Below are 25,080 nucleotides of genomic sequence, written 5' to 3'. Positions count from 1 at the left end.
AGGTGGTCCATATGCTCGTCCGCCAACCAATGCCATAAAAAAAATCAATGTATCAAAAGAAATGACATATATTTTCCAGACCACCAAAAACAGGGTATTCACTGCAGTATTTAAAACTCACAGAATATGCCTTAGAATGGCATATTCGACAGTAATATTACATCTCAATTAGCGACGCTCTCAGCTTCGAAATCCTACCGACCGACCGCGACCGCGTAGGAATTCATTTAACGGCCAAAAATATCTCTTTGTAACAAACCCAATCGTTATATATAATTCATAACTCGGGTTATAATAAAGCTAACGAGCGAAAATGGTAGATGATGAATGAGATTTAATGTTAAAACATTAAACCTCATTTTCCAAAAGCACAGCTTGTCGCTTCAGCTCTTCTTCCTCTCCACTAACGATGTATATTGTAACATATCGGAAGAACAAAATGTTTTTTTTTTAAACAACTCTCAAACAATCTAACCAATTAAATTTAAATCAATTTGCTAACATAACTAACAATTAATTAGTACGCGTACTGTCCCCAAACAGCGTCCGTCACAACCAAACACCGCGTACGAAATGAACCCTGCGTGCCATGCGGCGATATCTCCTGTACAGATAAAAAATATTATGTCGTAATTATTACTTTCTAAGAATGAAAATTAACTCTCAAAGGAATATATAATAATGACTTACTTATTCAAGTTACGTCGCCCAATTTTAAGATAAGGATCTCACGTGACTTTGATTATTTCGTTTTTGAATATAAATATCCATATTTAGATAATATTATATACATTATCATAATACATACATTAAAGTGTATGAAATTTACGCTTACAATATATGAATTTATAAACGATTCACACTCAGCGTGAACTGGGACTTCCATTTATTCTGAAAATAAGTACTATCGAAATACAAAAAGACGATCAATAATATTATATAAGGTATCATTGTCTCGTTAGTGTAGTGGCTGGATGTATGGCCGAGATTGAGATCGATGGATATTCCGAGGTCCTGTATTCAAACTCCAGGTCGGGACGATATTCGATTTTTTCATCGAAAGTATTTTAAATAACAACACCGGAGGCTGGAATTTGGAAGAGTTCCGAAGCAGGTTATCACACACACACACAGACAGACAAACACATACATACACACTCCGGTCGTGTCGGATTTGCCGTCCTATCGAATTATTAGAGTGAGGGAAGAGGGTACAAATGTTTACGTGCACACTTGTTAACTATAATGTCCTGCATAGTTAATCAGTCTAGTCCTAGAGATTTGCTGCCGTGAGCGAAACCAGTGACGATCCCAGAAAGCGTTCAAAATTCCTCTGTTGCCAAATTTAACAAAAATCTTAAGGAACGCTTGTGTGCGAAAGGTCGTTATACAATTAGTGAGCTTATGATTGATAGCACACCTTGGGAATGAAACGACTTCGCCTCCTGGCTATTTCTTTTCATATTGAATTCCTATAGTAAAATTGTCAAAAAAAGACCCGCTGAGTTTCTTTCGCCGGTTCTTCTCAGGTCAGGGTGTTTCCTTTTCCGAACCGGTGGTAGTGTTTAATTTGACTATCAATAAGTAAGTGTAATGCTTCTATATTGAATAAAGGAATTTCAGCTTGAGTTTGAGTTTGTAATCGGTCAAGACGACATTATGTTGCCATGAGCAAATACCGAAGATTTTTTTTTTTTTTTTAAATACTAACGCAGCAACTATTACAGCGCTGGTTTAATTCGTCATAAAAGTAAAAAAAAAAAAAAACAAAATTTGAAAAAAGAATATTAACAGCGAAATTCATAATTTACGGTCCAATCAGTCCCAAACATTACATCCCAATTATAAGTTATTCGGAACTCACTTACGTCATTTGTCAAAATAATAATGCTTATTTTAGGAAAGCAATTGTTCCTTAATATAGAACCGAAACGTCGTAATCACATCACCAATAATTAGAATATTTAAGCCAGTGTAACATAGTCAATACACAATTTACAAGACGAGCATCGTAATATCATTGTTAGACGACAAATGGACCGAGATGGACTGCTATCGGTCCATGATAATGAACAATTGTTGGAGATGACTGATAAGCAAATTATACTCAAAACGACTTAAGTCAACTTCGGTGTGTTTGCATTAGATGTAAACGGATATCGTCGTTTTGAAATACAAACGTCAATTGGAATACAATTGTACGAATTAAAGATTAAAATCAAAATTTTATAAAACGATAGACTACTTTAATAATATTTTTTTACATAAATTGAGTTTGTCCGTTTGAAACCGCTAAAAGCAAGTCATAAAAAACAGTATTAAATTCATAATAGCTAGTACTGGCTTCGTAAGAGTAAAGTTATTAGTACATTCGCAAATCGCTTTTTCGCCTAAAACTTATTTATTTATATGTAGACTAGTTCTCGCCCTCGGTTTCGCTTCCGTTTTAGGAGTTTGTTGTCAGGTGTTTGGCATTAAACTCTATGTACTGCCTTGGGGTCCAAATTCGGTTCAGTGGCTGGGCCGTGAAAGAGCAACAGACAGACAGAGTTTTGCATTTATAATATAACTTTTGAGCACTTATAAGTATATATTGAAGGGAAACACGTGTTTTTGAAACCAGAAAAAACAAATGACGAAACGAAAAAACATAATTTAAGAACGAATTCCAATTTTAAAAATCCCATTTTAATAATAAATAAGTTTTGATAATTTGATTTTGTTTTGATAATTTTTTTTCTTATATTTACTGACTAATTTTTTTTTCATAAAACAAATATACCATAATTTTTAATAGGCTTGTTACCTATATACATATAGTGTTATGCACTAGCGTACAATCCGGTTGCTCACTCACGTATCAATTATAATTATTTTATTTTATGTAATGAAGTTTTTTTTTTGTTATAGGTGGCAAACGATCAGGAGGCTCAACTGATGGAAAGTGACTACCATCGCCCATAGACATCTGCAACACCGGGGGGCTGGTTCCACAGAGTGGTTGTGCGAGGCAGAATATGAAAAGTCAAATGTCAGCAAGACCGGTTCGGTCTGATAAAAAAACTGTTAGATAATCCGTTTATTGAAAAAGTTTAACAAGTAGCTTTACAACAAATCCTTTGAATTAATCGACTACTCACTCTGAGAATCTGTTATAGATAAAACTCCAGGACATAGTAATTTATAACAGGTAATTGGACTGGCGAATGGGTCAAATGATGTTTCAACCATTACATCGCCAATGCGTCACCAACATTGGCAAGTAAGATGTTGTATTCCTCGTTTTGAAACTCAACCACCGTTCAAATTCGAACCCAAAAATGTTAATTGTACAATTCTGTGTATATTTACTTGGTGACATAGCTTTGTGGAACCCGTCTTGGTAGTATCTCAGTTCGCAAATTTGTTAGAGTATATTGGTTATGAAAGATGATTAAAATTTTATACTTTTACTATGTCTATAGGCAATTGGGGCAACTTACCGTCAGGCCGCCAGTATACCACAAATAAAAATAAAAAAAAAAACTAAAAGGAGCTGTTCAGCGTTACAAACTATAAAAATAAATCGTTAAACGCACGTGTTCAGACACTTTAATTGTATTGTTATAACCAGAAATTGTATTTTAATGGCGCCTCAAAAGAAATGCATAAATTTAACAGTAATAAATTATCAAGATGTCAACGCTGAAACATAAAATGAAGCAATTAGAAGTTTTTGATTACTTAATCATTAATTTTATTGAGGTTAATTGTTGCTATAAACTTTCTATAAATCTTTATTGTTATTCGTTGTTTTTCATTCGTTAATTTTTCGCTTTTATTCATTGGGGCACGTGATGATTCATTATAGACCCCTTGCTGGTAGGGCTTTGTGCCTGTCAAAGCGGCGAGTGAGCCAGATGTAAAACGTCGGAGGATCTATCCTGACCCCTTAGGATATTGTCGTCCCCACTCCTAACAGAATTGATAAGCTTAAAAGGAGGGGTAAATAGGGGCATTAATTTGGGACGATGCTACTATTCATAAAAAAAAAAAAAAACAAAATAAGAACTACTGGCAGAAGGAATATAACATTATACTTCCCAAAGTTAGTGGCTTCGTTCCCAGCGCCATTCCTTGGCGGTAATTATCAATATCTGTGGTGGACAATTACTGTCAGGTGGCTCATTTCAAGTCCAAGTCCATCTAACAATATATTAAAAAAAAAACAATTGGCATTTGACATAATAATTGGCATTCAGTATAGATATATATTTGAGTTAATGTTTCAGATATAAACTTTAACCTAACTACCTGTTTCAGTATTACTATATATATGTACTATAAGATATTGCTCGATCTAAACAACTATTTTTGGGGGCAAGACCCAATTCGTATGCCTCTCGGCAAACAGCACGACTCTCATGACATCTCTCTGCTGTTGCTCTACCTTTCCTTTCGTGGTAGTTATCCTATGAAGCCCAAGCACACAATACATTGTTGGTATATAATATCATTATACCAAAAATAAATATATTCTGTTTATATTATTTGAATCCTTGAATTTTTTTATTCATTAAATAACCTTGTATGTGGATGTTTTATATCAGCCGAACTTGACGGGCACTTTTTTTACGTAATTTCTGAAACAGAATGATACTATTCTCTCTAACAAGAGACTCTTTCTTAGAATAGTTGACGGAGGATCCTTTCGAAGAATTCGGACAATGTATAAAAATCTATTTCTTCTTTTGTTAGGAGCCACGCTTGTTATTTAGTTCTAACTAAAAACGGTATATATGTTGAGGAGCGATACAATCAACATACCTATAAGACATCGATTTAATTTTATTAATAAAAAATTACTCGTTTTTTTGTGACAGCTAGCACAACAGCTAGAACAACAATTACACTCAAATGAGTGTGATTGTTGTTCTAGTCTGCGGCAAAGAAACAAGGTGGAAACGTATAATTTTAAACACTATTATGACTTCAATAGTCAGTTTATTTGTTTGTTAAGCTTTCACGTCTTAGCTTCAACCGATATCAGTTATCAGGGTACAGAAAAGAACGTAGAGTACCTAAGACATGCCCTCTTTCCTCCGCCCCCTAAACGAGGGTAGTAACTAGTATAAAATATTATATAGACTTATAAACTTGACAATACGCGGTTTGTCAAAAATTTAAATCATCATAATATTATGTTCATTATTGCGGAACGACGAACTTAAGAAAACTACTCTGTAGGAAAAATTGTATGACCAAATATTTGCGTGAAGATGTTAAATTCACTCAATATACATTTTAATTGGTGGTAGATAACTCACTCATTTATTCTACCACCAAACAGCAATTGTATTGTTCCAGCTTGAAGGTGCCTTGAGTGGGCCAGTATAACTGCAGACATACAATCTTAGTTACTAAGATCGGTAGAGCGTTGACGATGTTACGGATATTTAATATATTTTACAGCGCGACTGTCAACGGGCAATAGTCATTCATCAAAAGACCAAAAAAAAAAAATCATCAATAAAAAATGGTCAAAAAAAAAAAAAACAATTAAAAATGTTATATATACCCTATAAGCGTAGATTAAACCGACAATAAAACTCATCTTATTGATGTTGAAATACCCACTGGAAGTCTAACTCTGCAGTCAATAGGAACCGCAGTCATAACAATTCCGAAACGTACAGACAAGTAAACTTGAAGACGTAAAGACGAGTAAACGGTACCGTGTCTAACGAGATAGATGTTAATATTATAATATTCTCCAACCACATATACTCATCCACAATAATTAGCAAAGTCAATGTAGACAGTATTTCCCACTCATAATATTCGTTAAGGTTTGTCGATCCTAACTCACTAATATTGTTACAAAACAGTCTCATTAATCAACTTCCAACAGTCAGACTAAGTCAAAATACATTTGAATTTGGCAAGCTCTTGCTACTCTACTAAGAAGAAGCAAGAAACTAAAGTTCTTTTGCCATATTCAGATCAAACCTCTCATTGAAATCAATGAATACTAACTCCATAATTTTTTGTCAATATTAATATTATAAATGCAAAGTAACTCTTCTGTCTGTTTGTTACGCCTTCACTGCTACATCATCCGTGGTATAACACTTAACACCTAAGACCAAACCTAGTATTTGTAATCTTTTATCGAGTAATACCCAGTATCGATCAAAGTTTTCGAAATTCATATGATTGTTGTAAACTTTGATGCCACAGTAAGTATACAAATTTTGTCAAAAACATCCCGGATCCCGAGCTCTGAGATTGTAACCGCTCATTTTTTAATGAATATAATTTATATGTCCACACCATTAACCTGAAGTAATATATTGTACACAATACTATTAAAACATCCCAAGTATACTAATCGAGCAGAATAAATCTATTTAGTTACAAAGGCGCGCCCCAGGGTGACGTCGAGACGTTAAATTATCGGCGAGCATTAGTATGAGTAAAACTCGTGCTGACAAATTGTCTTAGTGTGCGTGAGACGACTAGTAAGGACAGCAAAAAAAGTACAAATTAGATTACATTTAAGTTTATTTGATTTAAACGCCGATAATTCAACGAGGAGGTCGATATAAATATTGGTTAGTTGTCTTACTTTTCAAACTTATGTTCGCTTATGTTGTAAAGCTAAGTTTAGTTTATCAGACTAGACTTATGAGAGTTCCACTTAAGTTTGGAATCTATAGTTATCTCTAAAAAAAAAACAATAATATCAATTACACTTATATTGTTAACGAAAGCGCTATTTACTAGAGTTTTATGAGCGTTCAAAACCAAATTATTTGTTATAAAACAAGTTTTTCTGTGTGACATTGCATTATTTTCATCGTCATAATTAGTTTCTTTTATGTCAACTTTAATTAGTAATGAAATATCGGTAAATAATACAATACTACAAAAAAGGTAGAAAGGTAGGTCATTAATAAATATCAAAAATAAAAAAGGACCTAAAATTGATCCCTGATATTGTTTTATATAACACACCCACAAAAATAGTGGTATGTCGTGCTGTTATATACCTTATAATTATATATTTGTAATAAATAAAACTGCATATAAAGATATAAACACATTTATTTCAATTTATTGAAGGAAAAATACTAAACAGAAATATTTAGTGATATTCAATTACATTAAAAACATCACATTATTAAACTCGTACAAACAAAATTGTAAAGTGTATCTTCGATATTTCAACAGCCTGTATAATAAAGTGTAATATACATTAGTACACACTCACGTGTATTTTCTACAACAAGAAGTAGAATTTTAGTAGAAATTTAACTTATTATAGACGTGTTATTTTTACATTGAATCAAATGAAAACATTAATAAAATGTACATCAATGAGTAAAGTACATTTTATTACGTTAGTGCAATGTTAAGTTAGTGTAATGTTTAATAAGTACAATTATTAACTTAAAATAATTTTCCAGGAAACACTTGATACATCTATTCATATGTTATTTTTTTACTTCCACAGAAGCTCGTGATTCCATACTATTAAAATTCTAACAATATCTTAACTAATATGGCAACACATTTTATTATATAATTTATATGTACAATAAATACACAAACTATATACAATAATTATATATACAATCGTTACATTTACATATACATTTTTTTAACAGTAAACATTAAAATTTTATTTATTCTTAAATTTAATTTATATTTTTTCAGTGAAACATACTAAGCGAACACTTCGATCATTTAAAATATCAGTCTTAAAATTTTAGAAAAATTCGAATAACCGTTAAAAATTTGAAAATATCATCAAGCAAAATTGACAGTACGCAACGTTAAAATACATTAAGTTTAAAGAATAATTTAAAAAGTTCGTTTAGATTTCATCTATTGTAACATTTTAATGAAACAACCCCACCTTCGACAATAATTATATTCGTTTGCACCGTTTTTTATTTTCACAAAGTTTATCACTTCACATTTTTGTTTCTGAATAATCATCAATGTTATCTCACCTACACTCTTGTCTGTGGTCATTTTGTTGCGTGTTGGTTTCAACAGACTTCATGGTGGAGTCTACGTCCGGTCGTTGTGGATTACCTGTGAATTAGTTATCGGTTAAAGTATTTGAATTTATAATTTTTATCTGTCTTGTTCATCTAGTGCATGGATGCAAATCATGAAATTTCAAGTTTGTCAACCCAAAAATAGATCAAGGGATTCTCAGTGAAAGCCCGGAATTGAGAAGTCGGTTTTGTTGATCGTCCACCTGAGTGAATGTAATTTTAGATGTTGAAAAGAGTAACTACTGAGTTTCTTGCCGGTTCTTTTCAGTAGAATCTACATTCCGAACCGGTGGTAGCTTTACTTAAAATAGTTTGTTAAATGACAAAAGTGCTTGTAAAAAAGCCTACTTGAATAAAGTATATTTTGATTTGATTTGATTTGATCTGGACTATAAGAGCTTGTGTTTATCCACCCAGTTTACCTCTATGATATATCCTGCATTGTTAGTAATTAATCATTGGGAATGTGGGAATATCCATTGAGAAATTTGTAAGGTTATCATCTTCATCGAGACGATAACAACGAGTATCGAAGTGAAGTGAAGTCGCTTCCGAATTCCCAACAGTGGATTGCTACTGAGAATTCCTCAACAACAACATCCAACAGCTACTATTGATCCTCTTGGGATTCAAAACGGAGACCATGAAATCTCAAGCCTCTTTATCTTAGACCAACAAGACAGTTGAATGAATGAACTTGCTTGAACTTACCCATAGCTGACCTTTGCAGCAAATTCTTGCTAAAGTAAGCACTGGTGCTATCTGTGTTAACTCGCACAGGGGGCGAAGCGCCGCGGTACTCCTGCGTGATTGAACGAGGCTCCGCGTGGTAAGATTCTAATTCAGGCATCTGAGCCAAGTTGAGAGGATTCCTACTTGCCGCACTGTACACAGTGGGCGGATATAGTTCAGGAGGCATACATTGCTCCATTGGTAGCTAAAATCATGGCAAAGTTTTACAACACAATTTAAAATATAAAGTAAATTAGGTTAAGAAATCTTATGGGCATATATATAACTTCAATAGCGCAATGGTTTAAGGGTAGCGATGTAAAAATGTCCCTACTCCTAGAACATGCTTTGAGCTTAACTGGAGGACCTAATAGTAATTCCTAAAAAGCGGCATTGCTACTGTAAATCATTTTTATGCAACCTTTAGTAAGTCTTAACAGTCTGGTACCACACTACCAACTGATGTGGAAATATTTTCCTCCGACACATGTGGTAAATGGTTACGACAAATTAGAAGAGACTTTAGCTTATTAAAAGGTCAGTAAGAGATCATTTTTTATATTATAAACTTAAACGACATTAAATTTGATTACAAGTCATTTAGTATATTCTCATATTTTATGAATTTTAGTACTTTGTATCGTATATATATAGTTCTTTGACTCAATAACAAAAATGTTCATTAAATAATATGCAAAGCACTTACCAATCCACTCGTATTTAATGGCAAAGAATTCTTATATTTCAACCAATTCTCGTACACTTTGTCGTATGGAGCTTGACAGTCATTTGGACCAATATTTGGTATGTGGCTCAAGTTTGGACCTAGACCTAAACTTGATCCAATGTTGGGCATGTGTAGGCCATGTTGGTACTGATGAACCCGGAAGTCCAACGGTCGCACTTGCACGTATTGACTGCAAGGCTCATTGTGTTCACAATGGCGATCGCAATTGGTGCCGTATTTTTCTGAATCAGACTTAGACAGGAGAGGCCGTATTGAACTATAATCGGTCGCGGACGATTTATTCGAACAATTATCATTAATTTTACCTTCAATTGGTATTATATCCGGGTTTTTATCTGCAAATTGTAGGATATTATAGTGTACTATTACTACTAACAAGCTTTTATTATACTACTACTGTGGTAGCATAATAAAAGCTTGTTAAAACATTCACTCAATAAATTGTACTAGAATATATCTAGTGAGCTAGCAAAAACGGTTTATTGTGTAAAGTTTTGCAAAAATCAAACAAAGATATCGTCCTCTACAATTTAACTCTTAAATTCAAAAGGCCTTTAAATCAACCATAATTTGACCTTGAACTAAAATTGACACAAAATCAGATGACATTTTGGGATAGTCGTGTCATGAGTCACAATTATATTCACTACTTATTTTAAGTTCTTTTTGGCGTTAAATTCCTTTTTGATTTATAATTTTAATTGTATGGTGTATAATCTGCGACTTGTTAGGGAAATTTTAAGTACACCAACTTACCTAAACTATCAACGCTTTCACATTCATTAGTGCCTGTGAGTGGAGTGTTCGATATGTCATCTTGTTTACGTTTCGACTTCTCATTTTTCTCTAAAACACAATTTAAATATATTAATATTTTGAAGAAGCCATTCCTTGTTCGTAGAAGCCTTCATTACGTAGCTTTACTCGTATAACTAACGCTCTAGAGTGACTGGAAATATCTCACAGAGATCAACTTTATTTGGTCATCATGTTTTTTCCAAGAAATTGATTGGTAACATATATAATAGAATAATTACCTTCTTCTTTCTGGCAGTACTTCCAGCAAAAGATAAATGCTGATATAGTAGTGATAGCAGCGATACCAGCAACAGTACACAGTACTGTTACCAGTATAGTCGTCAATTCTACCCTGACTGGCACGTTTGCTGCAAATACGAAGAAACTTAACGATGCAACAAATAATTCATACTAGTCTTTAATAAAACACTATGTATAAATGTATTAACCCGTCTGTCGCAGTGGATGTTTCAGCAAGCTAGACGATAGCGTAAAAGGCTCACTGGACCCCTTGCTGTTGTAAGCGCGAATCGACATGCCCACGGCACCGGTTAGGCCCCACACCGCAAACTGTGGCTCCTCGCTGCTCATGTTACGGAGCAACAAACCCGTTGCCATATCAAAGACCTGATTAAGAGTAAAAATTGAATGGTAAACGTAAGATTAATACGCAATAGTAATTTGTTGGCATAATTTGGTACCAACCTGCAAAAGAAAGGCCTGTCGCAGTCCACCGTCATGTCCGGGCGCGCAGACTAACGATACAGACTCGTGTGTCACGTTTGTGATCGTACAACTCTTTACCGGGGACGGCTTTTCTGGGACAATAATAATTTCGTTAGAACCAATTTATGCTTTACCTTCATTTAAAAACGAAACACTAAAGCTTACCAGCGGGTAGTATGTTGAACAAGCAGGCCACATCTTGCCGGCCCACCGTGTTAGTGCCGGCACATTGTACCCAGCCATAATCAGCCGAAGTGTTAACCGTGTATAGGTATCTACCTAAACAACCATTAAAATCAGAACCATTTTTTTATGTTGCTTCGGGCTGTTTATTTTTAATGATGATGAAATTCAGTTTTATTGAAAACAAAGATCTTACCAAGATTGTTCTGCGCGTGTACGGCCATCGTATTGAGTTCGAGCTTAGAATGAGCCGTGCTATTGAGCCACCACTGATATGTCATGGCCTCCTAGTAAAACAAAATTCTAAAAAGTAATGGCTTCATCCATAACTATTGTTTTAAAGGGAAGCTTGGGGGGGCGGAGTAGTGTAATGTAAAATATGAAACGAAAGAGATAAACCAGCATAATTAAACACCCACTAGAGAATATTTTGCGTAATTCCGTATAATTTAAACTTTAAAACATTGTAACAAACAAATTTTGAGTATCTTATATTATTGATTGATGTAAAACAGATACGTCATATATGACGTATCTGTTTTACATCAATAATGCGTGTACGCACAAATTAAAATGTCGGAAGTTTTGTTGTAGAGGCAATGATTCAAAATTCGTTTAGATCTAGCCGTATTTCCTTACCTGTGGATTGGCCTCCAACTCACAGTCAATCTCCACGGTCTCTCCTCGAGCCGCCCGCAGGGGTATTGGCTGCGTATTTTTGCATGTTGGGCTGTCTGTTAACAATAGTCAAAGTTAATATATTGCATTTTTTTGAATTTCACACTTCTAAATAAAAAAAAAAACAGGTAATTGAACTTAGTCCTAGTAGTAGTCCGAATGAGGACGTTGACAGTCACACTGTTAGGGAATATACGTGGAGCTGTTGATACGCCAGATATTTCTGCCATATTGCCAGATGTACTCTTATGTTCATAGGTTACCGTCTTAAGAATTATAGTATTAGGAAAACAGCGCTCCTTCTTTGGATATAATTGGACATTATAATACAATATTTACTAAACAGTTAGTCGTTACAATATGGTCAGAAAATATGCAGGAAAATTGATCTACTTTTACTGAAACTCACACTGAACACGTCTTCTAGGTCATATTGACCTAGGAGCGTACGATACACGTGTATCATCATTTTATATATTTTTATTCGTAGGAAGGCTTACAGATAATTGGCTCAACAAATTGTAAGTAAAATAAACCATTCCCTATGATACCAATGCGTCACCGACCTTGGGATATACTTTAGGCTTACTCATCCTTTTAAAACCAAAAAAAATAATTTAATATTGAATGCAATAACAATAGATAAACATTGTCGGTACCAACTCAGACAGGCTTGCGTTCTACCAATGGTTCAAATATCTCACAGGAAGGCACTTACACTTGACATCCAAAATGAGTGGCTCGCTGGAACCCTCTCCCAGAGCGTTCCGTGCGACGCACACATACGCGCCAGCTGCGCGACGAGACACGTGTTGCAGCACAAGGCTCTGGTTGGCGACTACTATACCAGCGCCACCACGAACGGTCGCGCCCTGTTCAAAAATTTAATTAATACCCAAAAAATTCTCGTTAATTATTTAATTGCGTTTTAATTATTATAATCTTCTCACATGAGAGTAATAAAACTGATTAAATTTAAATTGTTATAAATATAATTTGAATATAAATAACAAAATATTTACTATAACTTACGTTATGCGTGAAATAGACATGCGTATGCCAAGGGTTTGCACGCACCATACAGTCTAAATAAACGTCAGACCCTTCAACCACTTTAGAAGCGTCCAAGTTTGCTCCAAGCTCTAACTTCACTACTGGCAAATCTATAGATAATTAAAGATTAATAGACTTGAAATATTTTATTGAAATCTGTATAATATAATAGTCTTGTCCGACTCACGTTGTACTTCAAGCTGAAATCCATCTTCTCGAACGGCTCTAGGTAGAGCTGGTTGTGTAGCTCTACAAGAAAGCACCCTACCCGCATCCTCTATACTGGGTAAGAAGCTCAAAGTGCTGCTGGTCACGTTACCATCAGGGGAGGTCTTAACAGAAAAAATATTAAAAATTATTATTAGACAAATTTTGACCAAAGTATTTTATAAAGCATATTTTGAGCAGTTTTATTGATTATATAAATATAATTTTACAAACATTTAATAGTTGTGATGTTATAATTGAACTTTCTTATGTGATAGAACCAGGACGAGAATAATAAAAAAAAAAAAACGACAGTACATCAATCATTACTACATTCACTGCAAAGTAAAAGAAACTACCATGATTTTAAAAAACAAACCAAACTTATAAATCAACCATCAATACGTTACCTAAACATAAATATAGTAATTTACTGACGTTAATTTTTGATAAGCTGTCAAACTTAGTCAATAAAATAATATGGCAACGAATTGCTTTTATGTACTAATATTTTCGGACTATCCCATAAACTTCCAAAATTACATAAACGATCGGCAATTATGGGCATACTCACAGTTTCTCTAACAGTGGTGAGTCTGGTACCACCCTTCCACCAGGATATGTTAGGGGGTGGACGCGCGCCGACTGCCTGACAAACCAGCTCTGCTCGCCGTCCAGCTACTAGGGGACGTTTACCACCTAGCAACCTCACCCATAATGGTCGAACTGAGGACAAAGTTATCTTCTAAAACATTTGCTAGAAATTTTGAAAACTAGCTACCTTACCTATCTTTGCACGGATAAAATATTTACATGCATCTAAATTCACAGAATACCTTTAAGATGAAATTCCAGAAATTCTTTCTCAGGATACGTACGTTGTGTTACGGTGTTTCAAATTTCTGCTTCCTAGATTTAGTAGTTTTGGCTATGTGCTGAACATTGACAGTTTGTTGATTAGATCAGTCAGGATAAACGATTTTAGAAGTACATGTAATTGATGCTGATTAATCTCATTCAACGCAATTACGCAAATAATATCTAATCACTTGATTGATCTGGAAACTAACACACACATATCTAATGAAGATTATCCACTTTTTTATAACTGGATAAAACCCGGGTTCGCTCGGGTAGAATAAAACTAAACAAATATAAATATACTAACTACCGTATCCCTGCCCGAAATTATTATTTGGAACACATTTTTTGCAAAATATGAATAATTTACATGTTTTTGTTACGTCCCTTGTGCCTTTAGTTACACTGGCTCACTCACCCAACTAACTGGAACACAATAATACTAATAAATTACTGTTTGGCAGTAGGATATGTTATAAGTGAGATGTACCTACCAGACGGGATTTTTCGAAGTCCTACAACGAAGAAAAGCTTATCCAGGATATAACTAAACAGTCTCGTCTCTAATATTTATAATGAATCTCTTGGTAGAGAGGTGCCTTCTAAGTGCCTCGTGTTCTGATGATGTTTTTTACGTTCGTTATATTCCTAAATTGCAAAATTTCGATAAATGATTAACTCTCTACGTACGTAAAGAAAAGCAAGGGTTACTTTATTAAAACAATTATTTCGTAAATTGTGAATAGCGTTTCATTTATTTTAAAGAATAAATCGCGGCTAAAATCGGAATCATAAAGCAAATCTTTTGTTCAGACTTTTCACCTTTCACAATAAACAAAAGAACGACCGGTATAAAACAACGCAATACTCACTTTGAATAAAGAGTAAGAGAAATGTTAGTTGTGATTTCGCCGACATTATATTAAAAATAGCATAAAAATATATACAGCGTGTATTTTTCAACTGAACATGCATGGCCAATCCCGAAACTATGAAAAAAAAAACACTCAAAAGAATTTATATTTCGATTTTAATGAAAGCTAAAACTCCGTCGTTGGTTTTTTGTAACATCTATATATCTAGCCAGCGCTTTTAAATTGGAAATAAACCTGTATTATGACTTTCATAATGAACAAATTCTGGGAAGTAATGAGACATGCCAAACTTAAGGAAAATGTTGAATTTTAACGTAATGTTTGACTCATGCATTATGTGAATTGATGCTCAATTTGATTTCTTTCAGTCAAATCCTTCCAATCCACCAACCCGCATTGGAGCAGCGTGGTGGAATATGCTCCAAACCTTCTCCTCAAAGGGAGAGGAGGCCTTAGCCCAGCAGTGGGAACACCTGTCGTGCAATCTCCTTGATAACATTACATTCTAATTTCAAATTTTAATTACATTTAATAAAATTTATAAAAAAGTTTAGTCAGAGATTAAGATATTGATATTATTATGTCGCAGTCGCCGTCAACTATTATAAATGAAAATTACTTTTAATTATGTAGATTTGATTGGCGTCGGTCATTAATTGAAAACCGTCGTTCAAAAGAAAATGAAATATAATCCAATAGACATAGAGTCCTTAATTCTTTGAACGCCTCACGCTTATGTCATTCTAAAACAAACAATAAAATCTCACTAATATTATAAATGAGAGTGTTTGGATAGAAAGGCTGGCACAGAAATAGAAGGATAGCTTGGAAAAGTTTAGATTACCACAAACACTTGTACACTCGCTCCCCTTACACGTTCGAAGCCGCGGGCGGTTACTAGTTATTCTACACAAGATAATTTTTTTATCTTAATCACGCAGCGTATTATAGCATATTAAAAACCTATTCCAATCGAAGAAGAAATTCTCCTTCTTCGTATCTTCTCCTTCTTGGTTATATATTCATATAAACAAACCTTACTTATGTATATGTATTCCATGCCTTATGCACTACAAACATTTCTTGATTAACGTCGTTATTTATAATACATTAAAACCTCCGTTAACAACTTCGCCGATATCTAAAAGGACCTTTTTCCAATAATTCCGAAGACATAATAATTAAAATAGTTTTATCGAGATATCGACTAATGGTATCGCGTAATTTAATGTCAAAGTTCTTCATTTGTTTCATCATCTGTGGTTAGAACAGCTGACAATAATTAGGGACATTTTAAAAATAAAATAAAATACGTCTGAACCAATAATGACATTCATAACGTATTATGTTTCAATTAAATTCGATCGAAAAATTTGAGGATCGAAATCAAATGATAGTGATTACAAACTCTTAATAAATTCTGTATTCTCATGTAAGCAACTTATGACTTTTTGAGAATAAAATTAAACGTAACTTAACAATGAAAGATATAGAAAAAGATAAATCCGTTGAGATTCATTGTCAGAGGTGTTTCTTTCTAAACCGGTGTTTGTAAGTGTTTAATTTGACAATAAGGACGTGTAATCCGCTAGTATATTACAATATTAATGAATATCATAATTTTAGTGAAACAAAATCATTTCATATATCATTAAGTGTAACACGATTAATACTTCCAAAAGAAAACAAATAATTTAACAGACAACCCATTAGTTAAACAAACAAGAGTAAAACTACGGAATTTCATACAAATCTTTCTAAGGGTCCGATTATATTTCACTCCAAAAATAAGGGGAAGAGATATTTCGTATTCTGCACACAGCTTTATCAAGCTGTCAATTAAGTTACCGAGATCAGCATCGCGACGATACAAACAAACTGATTGTATCTACCGCTACGGGAGATCTGTCGTTAGTACGGATTTATTAACTTATTCATTTCTATATAAACCTTTTAAGGCATTTATAAGCTTTGAACGTGCTGTGATTGGTTCTTATTGGGGAACTATGCACACATACACATTAGGTACACACGCACGCACACATTATACAGTTTTAGAGCACGCGTGCCACTAAAATCGATTTTCTTTTAAATAAATAATGTAAAATTCTAATTTCGTCCGTACGAAGTTGGAAGCCTATTTTATAATTTTTTTAAGGTTACATATATTTCATTATTTTTTTTGTTTTGATTCATGAACACGAGTTCGCAACATACATAGCAATAGCTCAGTCACCAATTAGTCTTACCTCAGACCAGATGTCTGAGGTAAGACTAATAAATAAACTCAACTCATAGTATGACGTCAGCTCTGACGTGAACAGTAGTATTCACAGGTAACAGCAGTATTCAGTGTTGTTGTGTTCTGGTTTGAAGTGAGCTAGTGTAAATACAGGTATATCTTAATTCACAAGATTGGTGGGGCATTGGCGATGAATCAAATGGCTTATATTTCTTACCGCGCCAATGTCTATGGGCGGTACGGACCACTTATCATCATGTGGTCCATTTGCGCGTCCGCAAATGGGGCAATGGATGGGGCATTGTATCATTGAAAAAAAGTACTCTGATTATAGACACATAAATATAATTTACATAGCACTCAGGAACAATGTTGCTTTCGAAGATCGTTTGTTTCGGAGATTTAACCATACAAACAAACAGATTTTACTTGTTGATTATGTTAGCATATATACTTTAAAATTTAAATTAGAAGTAACTTAACTAATAAGTAAACGAACATTAATTCGAAGAGTTTTTAAAAATAATAAAAACATTACTTATTTCAATTAAATAAATCGACTTAAAACTCATTAAGACCGATATCTAACGATTTATTTCAAGTTACAGCTTCCGCCACGGATATTAACATGATATCTACATTAGAGAGAGACGGACATTGTTTATCGATATGATAGAGCGGGACGGATATATTTAAACCGTCATTCGGAAATGAAAATGTATTAAGTGTGGTATTTATTAATTGATAAGTGACATTTACGTTAAGAGATATTTATTGTACTAAAATGTATACTTATAAATGCCAAAGTAACTCTGTCTGTCTGTTACTCATTCACGACGAAACCGGTCAGCTGAATTTGGTGAAATGTAATATAGTAATAGGGTAAGCCGATTTTAGTCCCTTTGAAGAGCTCCAGCCGTAGATGTGCAGAAAATTAAAGAGGAATCTTGATGGCATTTTACCAAATTGTTACGAATTTCAAATTTATTTTGAAAAAAGTTACTGGTCGGTTAGAGAGCGGCGCTACGCTGCGCGGATGTATAAGAAAAAAATTAAAAACAAATAACAAAAATATTTTTCGACAAACTCCAATTCTAACTAAACTAATGTATACTATTTGATATTAAAATCATCATTTAAAAAAGTTTTCATCATTTTGGCGCCAAATGTAGATGAGTGACTTGCAGTTTACAATGAAATGAAATCAAAACAAAACCTGTCATAGGTACCGAAATTCCTAAAGAATGTTTTGAATAAACGCTAATTTTCGCGGGAGTTTGGTATGAAACAAGGTAGAACTCTTAGGAACGACATAGACTTTTTTATATAGTCCTGGTCGTATAAAACGCGAGCAAAACTACGGGCGACAAGGAGTATATAATAAAAAATACGATATCAAAGCCTCGTTTGTCGTTTTCTTTTAAGACTGATAATTTCGGGTCCCAGATTCGAGTCACAGATCGGACTACTTTTTAAATGATAAATAGGTGGTCGAACCAATAGGGCATTTGATGGTAAGTGGTCATCACCGCCAGATGCTGTGAGCAATATTAACCAATCCCGTCATTGAAAATGCTCCACCAATGTTGGAAACTGAGATGCTATGTCCCTTGCACCTGTAGTTACTCTGGTTCACTCACCGGGATACAACAGTGCTTGGCGGTAGAATATCTGACGGGCGGGTTGTACCTACCCAGACGGGCTTACACAAAGCCCTACCACAAAGTAAAAATTCATGAGTTTAGCTGTTAATAACAATTTTAGGCAATTTGTATCCTGTGCCCCAGGAAGCATGTTAAGCCTTCGTCTTAGTAAGTACTCACCGGTAATGTCAGGTTACCTTTCGAGCAGAACATGAGATTCAGGTAATAAAATATTCACCAGAATAGTTTGTGTATTTTAACTGAAATGAATTACACTGCAAGGCTAGTGGCTAGCTTGTTTGAACTTGTCACGAACTCCGAGATTCTCGGGTCGGTCTTTTTCAAACAAATTTTCTATCCTTTATTCTTTAACTACAGAGATTAAGTAAGGTTGAGGAAAGTAAGTTACCCTCTAGTACTGTCTACTTGAGCTGTCTGCAAGGAATAAAGGTAAACAAATCTCAGATTTACAGATTTACATATTCGACGCCATTTTCTACTAGCGCAGCTGTATTGTGAACTACTTACAATTCTTGACTAATGTATCTTTATTTATTTTAACACTATTCCACTAAACAACTAATATCCACTTTAATTAAAATTCCAAATTCACGATAACAGTTTCATTAACGTTCAAAACGCCATGTTTTCGCAGATTCATAGTGAATATCATAGCTCTGTTCTCGACCAATCATATCGCGTCGATTTTTTTTAAATAAATATTAAATAAATATTAGACATCATCACATACATTACTCTGATCCCAATGTAAGTAGCTAAAACACTTGTGTTATGGAAAATTAGAAGTAACGACGGTACTACATACACCCAGACCCAAGACAACATAGAAAACTAATGAGCTTTTTCTACATCGACTCGGCCGGGAATCGAACCCGGGACCTCGGAGTGGCGTACCCATGAAAACCGGTGTACACACTACTAGATTAAGGAGGTCGTCGTCGGTTTGAATAGACTGTAGATTTATTTGTATTGGTTTAACTGACTGTAATTGGTTATGTGTGATAAAATGTACTCACGGTTAATATCAATGGTCAGGATCTCGGAGAGTGGAGCTATCGAAGGATCTGTCACTGCCTGTTAGATCAATAAATAGCAATTGTTATACACATTTAAAAATGTTGGCTAGTGTATATATATCTATGTGTTCATTAATAATTCATTTTATGTTTGTTTGTAAATGGACCAGATGACGCAAGTGATCACCAACGCCCGTGGATAGCCATTACAGCTCAATGAAAATCTAATCATTTCTTATATAACTAAAGCATCACTGAAATTTTGTGTTCTTTGTGACACACTGGCAACGCTAAAGACGGTATAACGGACGATTTACCATTTCGTACATTGTTATTCTAGTAATTTATTCGCTATCCTTTTCTTATTAAAATAAAACAAGTATTTTACCTGACAGGTGACTTCTGTTCCGTAGTCTGCCCGTTGCAGTGTGAAGGAGACGGTGGCGCGCGCCTCCGAGTTGGCGAGCAGTGCGTGTGACTTCCACCAGGAAACTCGTGCGGGAGGGCGACCTGTATCCATGAAATGTTATTACACTATTTTCAAGGACACGACCGACTTTATATAGTTTTTATTACCTATGTTTTATATTGTACTCTTTGTTTCCATTATAAAAGAAAAAGAAAAATTAAGTAATCTACACCAACCAAAATCTGCAATCAGGGTTCACGTGGTGGCGTAAATTAAAAAAGCAGAGGGGAGTATTTAAAACAATAAACGGAACAGGAAATGAGCTATAAAAGGGGACTTGAATAGAGTACCTAAACAAAAGTACCGTTGAGTGTCGTCAAAACTCCCGACATGGAAGCCGTTGGTACGGAATAACGGTAAATAAAAGTAATGCAACTCATTTATTGATGGGATTTTATTTTAAATACTAGATGAAAACCCGGCTTCGCTCATGTAAATTAATTAAAACTAAACAAATATACATAATTAAATATGATAAATACCGTACCCCTGCACGAAAATATTATTTGGAACACACTTTTTGAACGCACCCGTAAGCGTCAAACATGGCCGCCCGTTGAACTGTCATGTCATTGAATTTCTCGACCATACGAATTTTGCGGATATGTGTTATCAACTAAAAAATCATTATTTTTTAACGATCTATAATTGTGGATAGGTTTCGATCGAGTCTATCGTAGACGTGCATGAAATTATAAATAGATATGGCAGATCTAGAGATCTTAGGTCTCGTCCCCGAGTCGGAAATTCTTAGTAGGAGCCTGTAGTTTGGAAGTTGTGTTAATTTTAAGAACGCACGTAAAGCCTTTGGTCTTGTACCCGAACTCACTTTCAATTTGTACAGATTACTGTTTTATCGGATTATGAGAGTGAAGAAGAAGAAAACTCCTTGTGTTTGTGCACAAACTTAAGTCCAATAATGATTATTACTAAAATCAGTGATAGGGAAATTATCATTAAAAATATTATACATGATAAAAATGTACATCTAGGATATCATCTGTATTATATAATTTGTAATGGTCTCAACGTATACATCGATTTTTACGATAGGAAAGCATCTAGGTAAGTAGGTCATCTATATAGGTCTCATCTAGCCATAATTTATTTTAGCATCAAAGAATAACAGTTTATTTTACTGTATTCCGATTTAAGCCTAGGCAAACCGGCAGGGACAACGTGAGAACATGGTTTCAAATAGACGTTATTAGAAATCGGTAAAACTTCATGCAAAATCTTCAAGAAGAGGTTACTTACCATATTGGAATCAAATTTCGTAAACTAGATTATTTTGTCACCAGTAACAAAGTTTGTAATAAATAAAAATAAGTTGTCAAGAATTTTTATCCTTTAAAAAACTCCAAAATTTACTTGATTGTTTTGTCACCGTAACCAAAAATCTGAGCGAAAGTTTCACTAAAGCGGTTAGGTCAAACTAATTTAAAATTCAGTTCTAAGATCGACGCATACAAAGAGTTGAATTAAAAAAAAAATGTTTTTGAAAAAAGAACTCGTACTATTGCTGATTCGAATAGCAGGAGAAGTAAAGATAAATACATTTTTGATCTTGAACTGTTATGACATCTTTGGTTGAGTACCTAACTCGTGTTTTAATTTTGATGGAATTCAGTATAAAGCAAGCTTGAACTACAAAGGTTTATTTTTTGTGCCAAATACCTAACCACCACTACCTAAAACGCGAGAAAAGCGGCCGAAAAGTAGTACATTATAAATTCGTGAGAACGTGACTTTAAAATGTCGGCAAAATTGTCATCAGAACTTTGAAAGTTGAGTTAAGGGAAATAATATAAAACTAAAGAAATATTAATTTGTATATAGTAACAGCTTAGACATTTTCCACGGCTGGGCTAAGGCCTCCTCTCTTTTGAGGAGGAAGGTTATTAGGTTAGGTTTAGCGGAATCCACGAAGCTAGTCCAATGTGATTTGGAACATTCTATTATTTTTGTTGAAATTAGACATATGCAGATTTCCTCACGATGATTTCCTTCAACGCCAAATACGAGATGTATTATAAACACAAATTTAGCACATGAAAATTCAGTGGTGATTGCCTATGTTTGAACCCACAAACATCGGTTGAGATGTGCGCGTTCTAACCACTATCCAAGGTTTGTTAATTCTTACTCCTCCTACCATCGGAATAGACATTGATGACGTAATCACTCTTCAATTAATTATTCTAATATTATATACTAAATTTTCGTTTAAGCTGAATTCGGGATCGTTACAACAGAAGTGGTCGTGATACAAAAGATGAGGGTGAGCTTCTGACGGGCCTAGACAATGGTACTCATTCAATTCATATGGGTAATTGTTTTACCTTAACAAGGGTGGGAAACCAGTGAGCATTATAAAGACCCAATTTGAACATGTTCTGAATTGGTTCTTAATTACCATCATTTTTTTGGGGGGCTTCAATTTCTATACCAAAAATTCTGAATATAGAAATGATGCTTTCTAAATAAGCGAAATATTTGGTAACTTGAGATTTTGCCATTTATGTGTGTTTGCAGAAACCACAATACTTTTCGTGTTATACCCCCAAGAAAGCCATTAAATTTCTTGGGTAACAAAGATTTCACTCTGTTTTAAAAGAATTATAGTAGCAAAATTCAACACTGGCTTCAAAAATAGCTCACAAGAAATGTTTGCATTTTGTATGAGATCAAGGAACAGTTTGTTCAGAACAAAACAGGTATTGAAAACGTACATTAATAACGAAATAATGGACATTACATACATATTTGTACAGTAAATTTTAATTAATATTATTTTATTATTATTGGTAGAGTCAGTCTGATTGTTTCCTACGATTTTACGTCATAATTACTTAACTGACTGTGACTGACTAAACATCATAAAATGTTGTAAAAACGCAATAGGACATAGTGATAGCCTGCACTCCTCAACAGATTATACGTAAATGATACTGCGGGAGGAAACGAGACAAATAATGTATTTTAATTATTATTATTATTAGGATTCTTCTATGCAATTTCTTATACTACAAAAGACTTTAGATATTTTATTGATTTAATAAATCACAAAACTATATTATAAAAATATTTAAGTATCTCGGTTGATTCTTTCCATTTAGATTAAAATATTTATTTTGATTAATAATAAGATTTTTATTTTGACTCGAAATTGAACTTATAATTAAAGCCGTAAAACCGTCAAGCTATTCGTTGAGAGATACCGTAAATATATTTTATTATGACTCAAAACTTAACGTCCACAAAGTAAAGCGCAATAGTGAAAAATGAAGTGTTTTAAAGTGTTGCGTAATAAGAAATAAGACTACACTTATAAACACTTATTGGCTATAAAAATATTTGAGTGGGCGTAGCATATATTATACAAATGATAAAACAATTAATGACAATAGTGTTGTGATTGATGTTTGTTTAAACGTTTCTTTATCGATAGATGCAGTTTTGTTAAACGTGTGTTATAACTCAACACAGTTTATTTATAAGACCACTTAAAGATTAACAACATCAAAGGAAACTCGCCTCCGACAGCGACGCAAGTGAGATTGACTTCAGTGCCCTCGTCGTAGGGACCGAGAACGCCGCCTTTGATCTCGTCACCTTCCTGATCCAGAATCAGCAGTCGCTCAGGTGGAACTGTGAACCAGAAACAACTTTAAGAAAAAAAAAATATAGTGAATATTAAATTCTTCGGTAAAAAGAGTACATAAGCTTAAAATTACTAATACACAAAAAGTCATATAATATACAAAACAGTTTATGTTCATTCTTGCTTTCCCTCTTACCAAAAGTATGGGTTACTTATATGACCTTTTAGCACCACGCCTCAGAATTTATTCTTAATACGGTTTTCCCAGTTCTAATGCATCGGATGGCTCTTTGGTAATGATCCATAATTACTTATATTATTATAAATCAAAGTGTTATGTAAAATTTTAAATTAACATGGTTATTTTTATTGCTAACAGATTTTAAAACGGGATATTTACCATGTTTTTTATTTTTATTTGGTGGAGCTCGATATTTCGACATTATCTACGAATGTCTTATTCACGAGACCAATGAGTTATGTTTTGATGCATAGTGAAGCAGTGTAATAACAGATACAAGTGACACCTTTTAAGCAATAGGATCTGTGTCACGTATTGACAATGTACAGAGTAATCTTTATTTCATAGTGCCAGTATCTATGGAAATAAAGACCAATTTCCACCAGGTAAACAACGTGTAATGTAATCGTATTCATTAATTTAAAAAAAATGGCTACTAATTTAACTGGGTTCAAACCCAGGTCGGGCCGATAAAAAGTTATTAGGTTTATTTCCGTCGAAAACTTCTCAGAAATAGCGCGGTGACTGGAACTTGGAAGTGTTTAGTCAGAAACAGCGCGGAGTCTAAACTTGCAACTTGTAGTGAGTCTTGTTCCTTTGCCTCGGATAACACGTAAAGCCCTTGATCCTGTGCCTGTGCAATTGGGATTATGTGCGTGAGGGAACGGAGAATGCTCCTTAGTTTGCGCACACACTTCTTCACTATGATGTCCTAGGTTGGCTGGTCTTCGTTGAGGTCAGCCACAATGACCGAAATCGTTCAGGACGACATCGTCATCATCAACTATATTACTAGCTATAATAAATCAATGCCAGAGCGCTTATTTATATTGCCGATCTGTAAAAACTACTAAAGAGTATCCATAAAACTTTTACTAAAAGGTATAGCGCGATTCAGCGGTGTTTTTATCGCTTTGCGCTTCATGCGTTTTAAA

The 25,080-nt window shown here is 34.1% G+C and overlaps 1 protein-coding gene across 1 annotated transcript in view; it reads right to left on the bottom strand.

The window, feature by feature from the left end:
- Nucleotides 1–7,778: 7,778 nt before the first annotated feature.
- Nucleotides 7,779–25,080, bottom strand: part of LOC125073991 (hemicentin-1-like) — a gene marked incomplete at its 5' end in the record, with an annotated part of 48,490 nt that continues 31,188 nt past the window's right edge. Inside the window, 17 exons of the mRNA XM_047685143.1 lie at nucleotides 7,779–8,082; nucleotides 8,760–8,985; nucleotides 9,487–9,863; nucleotides 10,285–10,374; nucleotides 10,566–10,694; nucleotides 10,776–10,953; nucleotides 11,032–11,144; nucleotides 11,218–11,331; nucleotides 11,432–11,522; nucleotides 11,875–11,969; nucleotides 12,632–12,785; nucleotides 12,946–13,076; nucleotides 13,154–13,298; nucleotides 13,748–13,899; nucleotides 19,832–19,889; nucleotides 20,220–20,341; nucleotides 23,838–23,951. Coding sequence (XP_047541099.1) covers nucleotides 7,994–8,082; nucleotides 8,760–8,985; nucleotides 9,487–9,863; nucleotides 10,285–10,374; nucleotides 10,566–10,694; nucleotides 10,776–10,953; nucleotides 11,032–11,144; nucleotides 11,218–11,331; nucleotides 11,432–11,522; nucleotides 11,875–11,969; nucleotides 12,632–12,785; nucleotides 12,946–13,076; nucleotides 13,154–13,298; nucleotides 13,748–13,899; nucleotides 19,832–19,889; nucleotides 20,220–20,341; nucleotides 23,838–23,951 — 2,378 coding nt within the window. The remainder of the gene's footprint in view (nucleotides 8,083–8,759; nucleotides 8,986–9,486; nucleotides 9,864–10,284; nucleotides 10,375–10,565; nucleotides 10,695–10,775; nucleotides 10,954–11,031; nucleotides 11,145–11,217; nucleotides 11,332–11,431; nucleotides 11,523–11,874; nucleotides 11,970–12,631; nucleotides 12,786–12,945; nucleotides 13,077–13,153; nucleotides 13,299–13,747; nucleotides 13,900–19,831; nucleotides 19,890–20,219; nucleotides 20,342–23,837; nucleotides 23,952–25,080) is intronic.

The sequence above is a fragment of the Vanessa atalanta genome, chromosome 26 (assembly GCF_905147765.1).
Source record: "Vanessa atalanta chromosome 26, ilVanAtal1.2, whole genome shotgun sequence".
Taxonomy (NCBI): Eukaryota; Metazoa; Arthropoda; class Insecta; order Lepidoptera; family Nymphalidae; genus Vanessa; species Vanessa atalanta.
This window is presented reverse-complemented; position numbering and strand designations above follow the sequence as displayed.